Here is a 14,719-nt window from a genome sequence, read left to right as displayed (position 1 = left end):
CAGAACAATCCAAAAATACAACTATTTTTTTTATACAAATAAAAAAATAGGCTATACATCTCTGTCTATCACTCGTTTTCATTCCAGTTAAAAGACGGCGCTGCTGTGAATAGGTCTATCCACGTTATTTTTCAACATAGAACTAAGGTGTTTTCTGTGAATGTGCGTGACGATTTATTATAAATAAGAGAAAAATATAGGCCTATCAAAGTGCAGGAAACAGTAAAACTTTTTGAACTACAAACCAGCGTATATAATTAAGAGAATACATTAAAACACTGTGGTAGGAAACACCAGTTGCAATATCAAGCAGCATAACGGGCTGTTTTGTACAGCTAGAAATAACTGGAATGACACCGGAAGCCAGACAGATTACAATTACAAATGGCCGCGCCCACTCTTACCTGAAAAAGGTGGATCGCGTCGTGGTGGAGTAGCGTAGTGATAACGAAAAGAAGTTGACTAAAATCTCTAAGAAGTTGTGTAATAACTTAAATTATATTCCACGAATCTCAGAATCACAAGACAAAATACAGAAAGATACGGGGGAAGATTGCTGATGTTATCGATGTTAAGGTGAGATTCTTGAAATCAGGTAAATGTTCAGTGAGGATATTTAATTTGTACAGTGTACAGTAATAACATAACGTACAGCACAGACATTATCTTAATTTCATAATTTCCTTTAACATAACAATTGTTGACCAGGTCAACTTGATCATAAACTGACAGAATGTGTGCATGTGAGTTGCCCTAGTTTCGCCAGGTGTGCGACCGCGCTCGTCCAATCATTTGAGCACCAGAGCCAAATTTGACTGAGATATAGAGCACAAAGACAAATGGTAAGTGATGATTTTGTTGTTGTTGTTGTTGCCAAAATATGAAGCCATTACCGCACTTATTCACAAACATAAGCCATATCTCTCAGCTCTGAGGGTGAATCAAAAAGTTAATGAACCAGTAATGAATCATGATGCTCAATATTAACCGTGATGAACTATGGAGGCGTATCACGTTTTTAAATGATTTACTCTTGTGCTATGAACTCCAAAGTCATTATGTGTATTTGAGAGCTATGAACCACTACAATTAGCCTAACTCACTGCTTCACAGCTTACCATAAAATTAAACAAGCCTCTACAACAAATAAAATCCATAAACCAATATACAAAGAAAATTCATAAAACGATATACAGCAGAGCTGTCTATACAGCTGCCAGTGTTGTTTAATATGGAAAGATGAAAAAGAATATTTGCCCTAATTTGAGTTGTAAATGCATAATAAACCGCAGTTTAATATTTAACAGCTCTGAAACGTGGCGCGGCTCACATGACTGGGAGTTGTCAGTCACAGAGAGCCTGAAGCATCACAGCAGGAGAGGTTTGGCTCAGTGGTGGGAGGCGCTCGGAGAGTCGATTAGTATGCACAGTTGATGTTCTTTTAAGTTAGAACAGCCTTACCATTGCTGAAGGAAGGATTGTTGCGTGAGGAAGCTCAGTTGGTGCTTTTTGACACAACCTCCTGTCACTGGAACATCGTAGTGTTTGCCTCAAATCTTCAAATGACACCCTAAAATGTTTTTCTGGAGGGCAACTTTGATCTTTAGATATACCGCTGTGTTGCTGCCAACAGTTCCTCAGGTAAAGCAGCAAGTGTGGTACTTCTATAGGGTGTTAAACTTCTCTTTTAGACACTGAGCTCTACAACTGTGCAGTTCACCATTTTATTCAAATCAGTCCTATTCAAAATGGAAGACGTATGTGTGCAACTACATCTGAAGAAAATGTAATTGCATGTACAGTTTATGACTCATTTAACGTGTTCTTGTGTAACTTGGTCGACAATCCCTGACGATCATTTTCCCAAATTCCCTTCTCCTACATACTGGCCTTGTTGCTTTAGAGTGTGGTTCAAAATAACAGTATGACTACTACAGGATCCATTCAGCAGAAGATAGAGCTCAGTTACCATAGTTACTGTTAAACTGCACATATCATAATGCTATTCTCATGAAGGGCTACTGTATAAAAAATATGCAATACCCTATAACATATTTCCAGAGCAAAACAGAAATTGGACTGGGATCCAGAGCTGCTGATAGTGGGAACCTAAAAACAAGAGAATGGAAGAAGAAAAACAGATGGTACAACTCACTACTAAAAATGAAGTCTAAATAAAGGCTTCATGAACCTGTTTTTCAGGATACAAACTAAATTTTCATGTATTTAATTTAAGACTAGATTTAAATGATGCATACAATAATGTGTAGAGTACTTGCAATACAGTAGTCAATCATTTACAATGTTTAGTTGTCTTTTGGTTTCAGCACACACAATTTGAGTCACATGTTTGTTCTCATGGTTGAACCTCAAATATGCTATTGCAAACTAAAGGAGCTTCAACATATAGTTCTAGTGCCTCAAAATCTTTTCATTGCATTGAGGTTACTTTAGGAACTGTTGATGTTCTTTAGAGTTCTGCCAGGAACTTATGGAATCCAACGTTCCTCAGAGAACTGTCCTTTTGGAAAGGATGTCTAGAGTTTCTCCAGAAGGAGGAAATCTGAGGAACCTGAAGGGTGTCTCAAATATCTTTTAATCTTTTGTAACGTGGAATGTAGCAAGACCGAAAACTAAACAAACGCGAACAAGATCTGCACCCCTTCGGCTCGAGTTCCACAAAACTGAATCAAGTTCCCAAACACTTGATGAAGGCCATTGAGATTTCCAACTTTCTAAGGGCACTGACTCACTGCCCTTGGTCCTGTTTCATTAAATTCTTGATGTTCCACTTCTGGCCAGTGCACGAACGCAGGATCAGAGCGTAGCCGAAGTAGACATTAGACGGCACTACCTCGAGACAGCGTCCTGTAGCTCGGTTGATGATTGATTCATTCTTCAGGGAACAAAAATAAAAAGAATCATTTTACTGACCAAAGGCAAATCTTTTGCAAAGTGCTCTATATAAAACGTGACCTTTTCACCTGTGCAAAGTGCCAAGTTTTCTGGCGTACGCTAGAGACTTTCTCACAGTTCAGGAGCTGTGGGTAGTTGCTGATTTTATCATCCACCACACACCGAGTATCTTCACCAGTGCTTCCCAGAGGACCCAGGAAAAGATAACCCTCCTTAGTGTAGCGACCCAGCTACAAAATAGACCACAGTGGGGATAATGTGAATTTATTCAATTCAGTGATTTGGTAACTGGGTCACTGAGTCATTCAGGGGCATTTTGGCACCCTAAGCTGATAATGTTTGCCAGATAGTTTTTGGCAGTTATGGCTATTTCCATATTGACAATTAATTTATTATAATTATTAGCAGGGTCAGGCACCAGAGCCGATAAGAAAACTGGTCAAGACTAGATCTGGGAGTTCTGGCCTCCAGATTGAATTCAAAACAGAAACTAGAGATGTTTTCTTATTTCTTGTCATCTTGTCATTTCATTGCTTAGTTGCAATGAACTCCCTCTAGGCGTAACCTATTTCCTGTGTGTAGAGTGAGCAGGGGTTTAATGGAGGTCAGGTATAGCTGTGAGGAGTGTGACTCTACCTGAGGGCCCCAGCCATGGCAGGGGTGCAGAGTTGCCGTGTGGTTTTCCTTTATGCCCTGGTCCACACACAGATGGGTCACGTTGGTATTGCGAATCTAGAACACATTAAAAAGACCAAGCAGCTGATAGTTTGGCCCGCTTTTTGTTTGTTAAAAAGTTATTCTCTCACTATGAAACCTGTTTGGATAAGCCTTTTTATTATAAGACCTAAATAACAATGCTAAAGTGATAGTTCACACAAAAATATTTTACTCACCTGATACCATATCACTTTCTTTCTTCCATAAAACACAAAGGAGATAACTTGAAGAATGTTCAAATTGGGTTTTTTTCTATACAACAGAAGTGAATGGTGAACATTTGGTGCTGTCAAGCTCCAAAAAGGACAAAAAAAGCACCATAAAAAATGTCACAAATGTTGTTCATATGACTTAAACACTATATTCCAAGGCTTCTGATGCCATTTAATAGCTTTGTGTGAAGAACAGACTGAAATTCCAGTCAGTTTTGGCAGTTTGGTGCCATAACCTTCACTTAAATTAAATGTTGTGACTATTTTTGAATGAACTCATATAAAACCTGAGAGCTGAAGTAAGATGATTGATAAGCCAAATAATGATTTTAAATTTGGTTTACTCCTCACACTATGCAATCGTTTGGACTATGCAAAGACTTTTATTTACTTTTATAGTGATTTTTGTCACTTTTTGAGCTTGACAGCCCCAGTCTACATTCAAGTTCATTGTATGGAAAAGTGTGCTGAGGACATTCTTAAAAAATAGTTTTTGTTTCATTGAAAAAAAATTCATACAGGTTTGAAGGACATGAGGGTGAGTAAATGATTTTTGGGTGAAATAACCATTTAGCAATAACTAAGTGAAGAGGGTTCTTCCAATAAAGCCTGTGGCAACTGTGTTAATCAAAGACCCAGTGTAAAGGTGCAGTCAATTTGTGATGTAAAAAAAAAATTTTTTTTATCTATTGTCATTAGTTTCAATGTATGAAGCACAGTTCACACAGAAGTCACTTTCAAACCAAGCAGCGTTTCTGTTGATCAACATAGCGAATCTGCATGACCAAATTGAACTGTTGTGAAATCTGCTTGGGGGAAATCTTTTGCCCATGAATTTTTGCAGAACAATGGCAAATTTGAGCCACCTTTAGTCATTAGTGACGCTTACTTCTCCATAAAAGAGAGTGTTGTTGTATCTCCTCATCTCTGGATAGATATTGTCGAGGTACCACTCAAAGCTTTTGCACTGGAGTCTTTCCCTGAGCGCTAGTCTCTGGGATACATCTCCATAGTCAATGCCATGGTTCTGTAGAGACAAAAAAGTAAAAGTACAAAATGTTATACTATTTATCATAACCTATTATAATAGTGAAAATATGTTATGCGTTTACCTTCATTGGGAGGTTCCATGCCAAATAGACATTAGATTTGTATTGGTCCATCCAGACTTCTGCCACTCGAAGAGCATTGCGTCTAGTGTGAAAGGCGATGTTACTGTGGTAGGGCTTTTTTGTTCTGGCAATGTGGGCCACTCTGGAACAGGGCAGAACTTCCATGCTGCCCCCACAAAGCCAAACCTGGGATTTGAAAATATACACACACCTATAAAACTTCAGTTCTGAAATAATTTTAAAAGGAAAAAAGCTCAAATTCATTTTAAATGAAGGTTCTGTGGACTGAGCGTAGGGAGGCTAAGTTATGAATGCTCTACTTTAGTGGAGGGATGTGGGTGGCATACTAACCCTGATTCCCAGCTCTATATTTTCGCCTCCATACACGTCCATCCCAGCATCCAGAAGGCCCAACTCCCCAAAGTATTTGCGGTTTACCACAAAAGAGCAGCCTATCATTGCGGGCGTCCTAAAAAATACAGATTTTACACTTATTTTCGTGATCATATTTTCAATGATGTTTTTTCTCTGATATACTGATTAATTAATGAAAAAAATGATGAAGGTCAATATTGATGAATAATTATAAATAATTGAAAATAATATGAAATTGAAAGCAGTGAAAAATAAAATGTATTTTTTAAAATGTTTTTTAAGTTATATTTTTTAACATATTCTTATTTTATGTATTTTTCATTTTTGTTTTATTTCAAACTGATTTTTGGTTTATATGGGATACGTGAATGCGCAAATTTTTCACAGGAATTCTTTATTGTGAGATATTTTGCATTTAAAAGAGAATATAGTAAGCACTTTTACACTGTATTAAGACCACTTGTAACCGTCCATTAGAATTTGTGTTATCTCCGCTCTGAACTGTTGGTGAAATTGCTGAATTGCAGTGCCAAAGGTACACAGTGTGAAACAATACTGTGCTAGAATATTGTAGTGAATTGTTTAGCAACAGAAAACCAGTCACAAACTAAATAATGCTTACCTCATTATATATTAATATGCTTTGTACAGACTTTCTATGCACTCTGTTTAGCATCAGCCTTAGAGTGAAACACTTGAAAATGCTCCCATGAATTATCCTTCTATTCTTTGTATTCTTTTCTTTCTTTTTTTTGTTCCAGAAAATTTAAGATACCAGAGCAGATACATGAGGTGACAAACTTGTGTCCTGTACCTAAACATATGTATAGTGTGAACTTTTGCCACCTGGCAACCCAATATTAATTAATAACCCATAGTATGAACAATGTGAAACCCAGGATTGTGTTCAGAATGTGAAAAGTCCAGTAGGATCATACCTGATAGGCGCAGAAGTGTCCCCTTCATCCCACCACTGTTTCGGTGGGCTAATGTACATACACCAGAGCTCCCAGTTATAGCCGTGGCCTGAGTTCTCATAACGTTCCAACTCAAACGTCTCGTCTTTAATGTTATCTATTGACGGCAGGATGATTCTCTTGTGGTTCTCCTTGATTCTAGACAGAACTGGTTCAGCCCTGACAAGGGGATGTAGAGGTTAGAATCAATATAAGCAAAGCTGAGTTTCACAGTGCTAACAACACTTCTTCAGCTCTGCTGTGGAGCTAAATCTAATCCTGGCTTGAGAATGTGTTAGTGTGTGTTTCTCACCTCATCAGCCAATTAGATGGACCTACAGAGGGCACATGAACCCTGTTTACACATAGTATTAAAATCTGTTCCATCTGAACGGAAGCACACAGCACTAAATATAGGTGTGAAGTGAACAGGGTCTGCAACGCTTAATGGTCTGATTACAGAAAACCAATTTGTAGGTTGTCAAAAAAATCATGTGACGACATGCTGGGGAAAAAACAACAACATTTAAATCAGCCCAAGATGGTATGGTCTTAAGATGCTGGTCTTAGTTGCTCTCAGGTTAGTTTTAGAGGGTATTGAACCACTTTCAGATGGTCCTAAACCAGTTAAAACACCAGTTCTGCAAGGCTGGGAGTTCAGCTAGACCTTCTGAAGGACCAGCTTGCCCAGGATGTAAGACCATCTTAAACCAGCTAAAACAGTTTAATCCAGTTAAAACCTGCAAACCAGTTTAAGCTGGTTTATTCCCTAGCGACTGACACTAGAGACTGCAGTCTTTAGTGTCCTTGTTAGCTCGCCCACCTCCCATGTCCCGCTCGGAACGGGGCGAGTAGGACCGGAGGGGTTACATAAGGCTTTGAAGGAAAATAATTGTGTTTGGTTTTATAAAATTGTCTACATTACTAAATATATTTTAGAGAAAAGATTTTTTAGTTTGTTTGTTTTTCCAAATTTTTTAGGCTATGCTTTTTCTTTCTTATTTTGACTTTATAAACACACTTTACTACTAACAAAATGAGTAATGCATGAAGTCACATATTTAGAGACCCTCCACTTGATATCCAATCAGAAGAAGTAACAAGAAACATTTTATATGCATGCTACTATTTGTTGTAAACAGCTGTCTGTCTCAGCTGTAAACTTGTGTTTAGATCACCCAAGACTGATGTTAATACCAGGTGTAAACAAGGCCTGAGGAGTCAAAGTGAGAGTAAGACCATCTATAAGACCAGCAGCATCGCGTAGCAAGTGCTAGATTCTCACCATGCCGGCGTGAACTCAACATGGGCATCAAAGAAGCCAGTCACCTCCCCAGTGGCCACTTTCCAGCCCTCGATGCGAGCTCGGATGAGGCCCTCTCTCTTCTGATTGCGCACTATTTTGATAAGTCCCGGGTAGCGCTTGTTGACGTACTCTTCCAGTGGCCCTTTCAGTTGCACTGTCATGCATAAACACACACACATAAATGGTAAAAGAGGGTGAAATCTTGTTTCATGGTGCATGAGTGCTCATCGCTGTGTTTAAACCACACCAGAGGGATTGTCTCCTACGCCAAAACTCTTCCTTGCCTTTGATCTGTGCTACGGGGATCCACACCATCCCCCTGGAAAACACGTTCTTGGAAAGTGTTCCCTTTCCCCACGTTAAACACTGTCATCTGCATTCCCAGTGACAAACTGTGAATCACTGACATTATGAGGACAGAAATGGGTGTTTTTCTCGCCTGCCCCCTCATTTTAGCAAATGCTGGCTTTTCCCCCCTGCGCTGATGGACGGTTGGCCCTCCGCCACCGGCTCATGCCAACAATGTGATGGAAATTGTACTGTCTCTCTAGGAAGGCCTGAGCACACACTTTGATACAATAGACAAGCATAGCCATGCGCAACGTGAGCAAAGGGTGCTTTAGTGAAATACTCCAGTTTATCAGTGTTGACACTCACGCTCAAATACAGCACAACAGATTCAACTCTGTCAGAATGGTTTAAGAAACTAGATTTTTGCATTTTCTACTTGCTATGTGGATTCTAAGGCATTCTTATGGGTTTTTAGTTCATTACTATACAGTTGCAAGGAGGTTGGAAGTGATTATTTGTTGGTTTTCTTAATGGTCCAAGGCAAAAGAATCCAGCCATCTAATGGTGTGTTCAAGTCCTTTCGGACGTTCAGTTAAAGTCCCCGTGAACCGGAAGTTGCAAACGACTTTTCTCCAGTGTTGTGACGTATTTCCCAGTGAAACGGAATATTGAACAGAGGGCGGGGTTTTACTCTAGCGCTCCTCCTCTCAATCTCTCGCTCATAGCAGACTAACGGTTTGAGGGGAGTGGTTAAGCGTTTTCAACCCAAGCCGTCAAACCTACGTCATCAGAAAAAGACGCCATTCCAGACCGGAAGTAACTTTTCAGATTTTGATTAAAGATTACCATGGTAAAAAAAAAATTTTTTATATTTACTTGCACGGATTAATTGTTCACCACAAGACTAATAATATGCGCTAACAAAGTAAATAGGGTCAATTTTGATTTCACAGGGACTTTAAATGCACAAGGCCACCACAATGTCATAATTATGGGTGGATTTTCTTTGATCCCAGAGTTTATTGGGGTCATGTCAGTGAGAAAACCTGGCAGATACAATGGGTGCAGCATCTGTAGTTCACAGTAAATTGGTTAAAATGTATGAAATTACTATTTGATAGTATTGTACAGTTAAGATAGTATTTATAACAATTCAATTCACATCTCCTTTAGAAATGGGATTTTTTTAAAAACGCACACACTCTTGATGCACATTCATTATCCATCATTGTAGAAGTAGAGTTAAAAAACCTTGCTGTATTTTTTGTAGAAAAGGTACATTGACATAAAAAAGGTACATTGACATCTTGCTCCAATCAGAGTTATTTGGACGCAATGACATTGTAATTACGACTTCCCAACTTGATTTTTTTCAAACCAAACCAAAAATTTGAATAACCATATGTTTTTGTAGCTTGTTGATTAAAGCCAACATTATACCGTCATCACTGTTGTCATCCACCAAGATGATCTCCTTTAGAAGATGAGCCGGTGTGTGGTTGACAGCTGAATGAACCGAGCGCAGGATGACGGACAACGCCTCATTTACGAAGATGAAGATGATGGAAATCTGTGGCAGGTCACGGGGATAAAAGGCCTTTTTGCATCTATAAAAACACACATAGTACATGGAGATTGACAGAAGATCTTCTCAATATCTTTGAAACAAATCACCTCCTTGAAGCTTTGGTGCGCTAGAATTTGTGAACCCTTTCATTTCCTAACAGAAGGAAAGCCACGTCTGGCTTTGTTTATTTGCACTTTTACACTGTAACAATTACGTAGCCTAGCAAGGCTCAAATATGAAGCTTATTTATAGAATCTCATTTAGTTGAACTTAGAAACAGTAAATTTCACTTTCCTCTCCAGTCTTGGTATATGTAAAATCTAATATGCAAATGGTTTTAGACATTCTAGATACATTATAACAATACATTTTTGTTAATAAATGACAAATATAAAAATGTATAAAAGATTATGTCTCATCTTTGCTGGTCAGTTACATCAACGAGCAACTGTAAAAAAAAGAATAGATATTTTCAAGATAAAAGAAAAAGGTCACTGGTACTAACTTGCTGGGCCGATAATCTGGAATAGATCTATCCAGAGAGATTTTGTCACTCAGAAATGCATTGTAGCCATATTTCTCCCTCAGGTATTTGGCCTCCTTTTCCTCTGTCGGTGTAAGCGTGGCTGGTATACCTCCTCTACCTCGGCCTCCAAAACCTTCGATGAGTCCAAGAGAATTGGACAAACCTATTCAACATAAATGATTCAATTAATTAAATGGCTTTCTTGTTCCGTGAAAAGGCATTTTTGTTAATAATACTATGATCAGACTTTACGTATTTACAGTATGTATACTTTGTGGAGCTGTTTGTGATAAAGGAGATACCATTCAGTTGTCTGTACACCACATCTTCCAGTGATCCCAGTCTTTTCAAGAGCACATCATGAGTGATGCTCGTCTCCTGAGCAGATCCATTCAGATACGTCTGTCCTCTCGCATCAGCAGCCGCCTGTTGACCAACAGCTTTGGTTGTGCGTAAATTGCACTTGCCCCAAAAAGTGATGAAGCCAGCCACCGTAAACGCATTCAGCACCAGTAAGATTTTCCATCTTCTCATCACAAAGGCCATGAAAAATGTTGGTGTTCGGAATCCAGAGAATCGCATCTTGAAAGACATTTCATACACAAATTTAACTTGTGATGTTTACTGAACTGATGGTCTATTATTTGATTGATAGACACAGTAGAAGAGACAGGAAATCGACAGGAGACTAGGAAAATGACCTGAGCTTGACTCAAACTTAGGTCTACCGAGAGGCATGGCTAGCAATCACACTGCCCACGTCATCAAGACAATATTTTAGGTGTGTACATTCTGTGGAATATTTGATTCTGATTGGTCAATCGCGCCATTCAGCAGTTAAATATTTTTAAATAATGTCCACTGCACTCTAGTGTAACGCTGTAAAATGACTGTGAAACAGATATCATATATGCCGATGCTACTTTTGTGTGTGGACCCTTTTCACAGACTGTGATGACGCGATTTAACGGTCATCAACAAAGTAAATCCTGCAAAGTCTAATGTACATTTATAACACTATCCTTTGTATTATATTACATTTGCATCAAATTACAAAAAAATATTTAACGCTGCTGTGAGGGTGTTTCTAATACAGCGTCTAAGTGACGGTAAAATTGATATCTTTCTCTCTTCTGTTCTGACTGCCTTTATCAATCTCGCTCTATTTTTTTCCTCTTTTTGAAAGTTGTAAAAACACAATTGTGACCCTAGACCACAAAACCAGTCACATGGGTCAATTTTTTTAAATTGGGATTTATACATCACCTAAAAGCTGAATAAATAAGCTGTCCATTGATGTATGTTTTTTTTGGATAGGACAATATTTGGTCGAGATACAACTATTTGAAAATCTGGAATCTGAGGGTGCAAAAAAATCTAAACATTGACAAAATCGCCTTTAAAGTTGTCCATTTATGTTTGCGATCGTGCTGCATTCCCTCACAAAAATAAATGTTTTATACATTAACGGCAGAAAATGTACTAAATATCTTCATGGAACATGATCTTTACTTGATATCCTAATGATTTTGGGCATAAAAGAAAAATGTATAATTTTGACCCATTATAATGTATTGTTGGCTATTGCCACAAATATACCCGTGCTACTTGTGACTGGTTTTGTGATCCAGGGTCACAATTGTGGAGGTCTTCTTTTGCTATTTGAGCAAATGGGAACACAAAACAATATAATATAGTCTCTTATTCACCGCTATAGAAGTTTACCCAACTATGACGACTTCCGCTTCTGAGAAATCCGGAAATGTGAAAAGGGTCCATCGTATCCCTCCACTGTCTCTCTATGGTCATATAAGCGCCAATTAGAATAATTAATTGACTTCGTCTTTCAACTCAAAACGGTTATGTTTATGTTAAAACTAAAAGGCCTCAGATGAGTAGGGCCTATACTTTTATGGGGAACATAAAACTTTTGATACATGACTGGATGGACTCAGGGTCCCCAGATCCACGGACTGGTAGAGAGATCGATAAGATATTATATTAATAATAATAATATACAAACATATTTTAATAGCCCATTATTCCGTCTTCTTGCTAAATTGATTGTTGACCAGACATCATGGACTATCTACAAGTAATCAAATAACTTAACCCAATTGGTCAATATTTCCATTGTCCATGTAGTCCAATGTAGTTAGCAGATCATTGTTACAAAATAAACCATTTCAAGGCGATAATGACCGACTCAACCTACAATAAACTGTAATTTTTTTACATTTATAATCCTCCACTGCTTATGTTCCTAATCATTTTATATTTTGTTTCTTAACATTATTTAACATTAGCCTACCTATAATTTCTTCTGTCTAAACGGTCAGGCTTAACCGTCTGTAAATGCACCTCATAACACCCAAAAATATGTTCAGGTAGGCAGTTCACTAGCCTTTAGGTTTTAAGACACAGGCTTCTGAAAATTAAGACTTCTAGCCTACATTATTTGAATCTCCATACCCAACTGCTTTATCTGACCAAGAGCAAATGTAACTGACAACTTGAGTCATCGAGACTGTTCTTGCGATACTTGATATTCGGCTGTTATAGTTCATTGAAGAAATTTACCATTACCACTTACCATTTCGGATTGGTAAAATGCATCCTGCACTTGAACATAGTGGAGTCCGCCTGTGCGCTTTCATCCGTATTCACAGGTTCTTAAGAATAAAATCCACATGGGAAATTTATTTACATAGATGAAGAGTCAAAGCAAAGGTCCTTAACTGCAGTCATTCATCATAAGACATCTGTCAGTCAGATTCAAGAAGTCTTCAATGACAAACACCGCTGTTCTTCTTTGCTGGAAATAATGTCAAAATATGTTTCGAGAGGTCAGGCTTAACCTGTGTGTTTGCCCTGGATAAGCAAATGTAAAATCCCTTCACCTCAGATACGAGACTCCGCAGACGCAACATCATCTCCAGCCGGATTCATCCACATCAAGCGCAGTGCTCATTGTAAGCGCTATTTCATATCGCGCTTTTATGTGATGGTCCTTCCGTGCAAAGATGATCCCGGAGCAGCCCGCATCTCGTGCCATCCACACTGTTTTCTGCAGTTAATGTGTCCTGTTAAATCGTTTTGTCCACATAATGCTATATAGCGCCTCGGATGAGACTGATGGAAAACACGGAGTGGACGAAGCATGTGGAGCTTTGTGGAAATACAGAGCTCCTCACGCGCCACTCAACTCTGTTCACCTATGATTTATACATTCAAAGAAGATACATTACAAAGAAGATAATTACTTCCAGGCTTAATATGTTTCTAGTCTAGTAGTTAATATGACGTGTTTTGAGTCAGTTTATAGAACTGAAAGGAACACTGTAAAAATTAAGATAGGCTGTCTTGAGGCACTATTTGGGGTAGATTGGCACATTGGTGGAAGGAACCCTCCGGAGAACCAATGCATCTTTGTGGACTATGGAGAAATCAGTCTTTGGAGTTCTTGCATGAACGTATATGGTTCCGTTTTTAAGTTCCTAACTAAGAACTCCTATTTTTGAAAAGGTTCCTGCTTCTTCAGGGGTGCCTCGAGTAGTAGGCCTATATTTTCATATTTACAGTAAAAATCATGTTGTTCCAAATCTGTGTGACTGTATTGTTTCCCTAAAACAAAAATGGAGAAATTTTGCAGGATGTCTAAGCGGTTCTCTTCCATACAGTGAATATGAATGGTAACTGCAGACATTGACCAGCAAAATACAAAATAAAAGTAGTTCATGCAGTGAGTCTTCTGAATCCATATGATAGGTTGGCGTGACATTAACTAACCGTGTATGCACACAAATTTGTGTCTAAAATCTGCATACGAATGCATAGGCTACTAACTTTAGCTAAGATCACATAGATCCAAAAATCATAGGCCTACTCTGGGTGGCCTTTTAAGCATGTTAAGATTACATTTTATACAGAAATTATTTCATCATATCAGTGAAAGAGTAAGGTGTGTTATAGCCCACGCTGCGGTTGTTTGTCTGCATAAAAAGCAGTATGTACAGCTAGCTAAGTTTTAAAAGGTTTGAAGCTATAAATGTGTTTTGTTGTGTGTGTGTGTGTGTGTGTGTATGAACTGTCTATTTAGAATGACACACTTGGCATTGCTAAAGGATCTTGCTGTGCATGCTCGCAGGCGACAGTGCATCTTTAGAGAGCTCCATGTGTTTACTCAGAGTGCTGGAAGGCAGTAAAAAAGGTTATGCGGAAAGCCCTTATACGGATCTAGTTTGGGCTTGTTTATGCAAATCATTTGGAATACTCCAAATTCATTAACATTTGAAAGAGATTAAGAACCATCTTACATGCATAAGCACATGTTGTGAATTAGGCCACATTTTTTGAGAGAAGTTCTCCTGTGTGTATACATTCAAATAATCCACGCAATTATTAGTGAATGAGACCCATTATACTAGATATCGGATCTCATTTGTGCCCTGCATTATCCAAGTTTGATGACAAAGGCATCAAATGTTTTAGTCTTGTGAACAACCGTTATTGATGTCAAACCTTGTGTAATGTGTATTTTGATGCTAGCACAAACAGAGGTGTTGTGCCTAATTTGGACTCCCTGCTATATGATTGCCCCCTTGCCTAATCCTACCCCCACCCCCCACCAATTTGGCAAGATTTGGCAACACTGATGATGACAGAAATTATTTTTTTGATAAACTATTCTTTTAGAACATGCTTAGGCAAGCATGCTGTATTTACAGCACAGTAGGGGATT

General features: G+C 38.4%; 1 protein-coding gene across 1 annotated transcript; it reads right to left on the bottom strand.

Annotated features, from left to right (window-relative positions):
- Positions 1-695: 695 nt before the first annotated feature.
- On the bottom strand, positions 696-13,040 carry galnt17 (polypeptide N-acetylgalactosaminyltransferase 17). Its single transcript, XM_079885081.1, has 13 exons — positions 12,879-13,040; positions 12,572-12,650; positions 10,281-10,560; positions 9,958-10,141; positions 9,326-9,492; positions 7,574-7,748; positions 6,271-6,468; positions 5,309-5,426; positions 4,958-5,143; positions 4,735-4,872; positions 3,553-3,648; positions 2,985-3,146; positions 696-2,896 (listed from the first exon to the last, which is right to left on the bottom strand). The coding sequence occupies exons 2-13, from the start codon at positions 12,572-12,574 to the stop codon at positions 2,750-2,752; spliced, it is 1,854 nt and encodes a 617-aa protein (XP_079741207.1). The 5' UTR covers positions 12,575-12,650; positions 12,879-13,040; the 3' UTR covers positions 696-2,749.
- Positions 13,041-14,719: the final 1,679 nt, after the last annotated feature.

The sequence above is a fragment of the Squalius cephalus genome (genome assembly GCF_949319135.1).
Source record: "Squalius cephalus genome assembly, chromosome: 11".
NCBI classification, from domain to species: Eukaryota; Metazoa; Chordata; class Actinopteri; order Cypriniformes; family Leuciscidae; genus Squalius; species Squalius cephalus.
This window is presented reverse-complemented; position numbering and strand designations above follow the sequence as displayed.

Excerpts from the sequence above, each read along its gene's own strand:
- galnt17 (XM_079885081.1), bottom strand. Across the intron at positions 6,469-7,573 it reads GTTGAGTTCACGCCGGCATG|GGCTGAACCAGTTCTGTCTA; the intron begins GTGAGAATCTAG and ends TCCCCTTGTCAG. Across the intron at positions 2,897-2,984 it reads AAACTTGGCACTTTGCACAG|AATGAATCAATCATCAACCG; the intron begins GTGAAAAGGTCA and ends TGTTCCCTGAAG.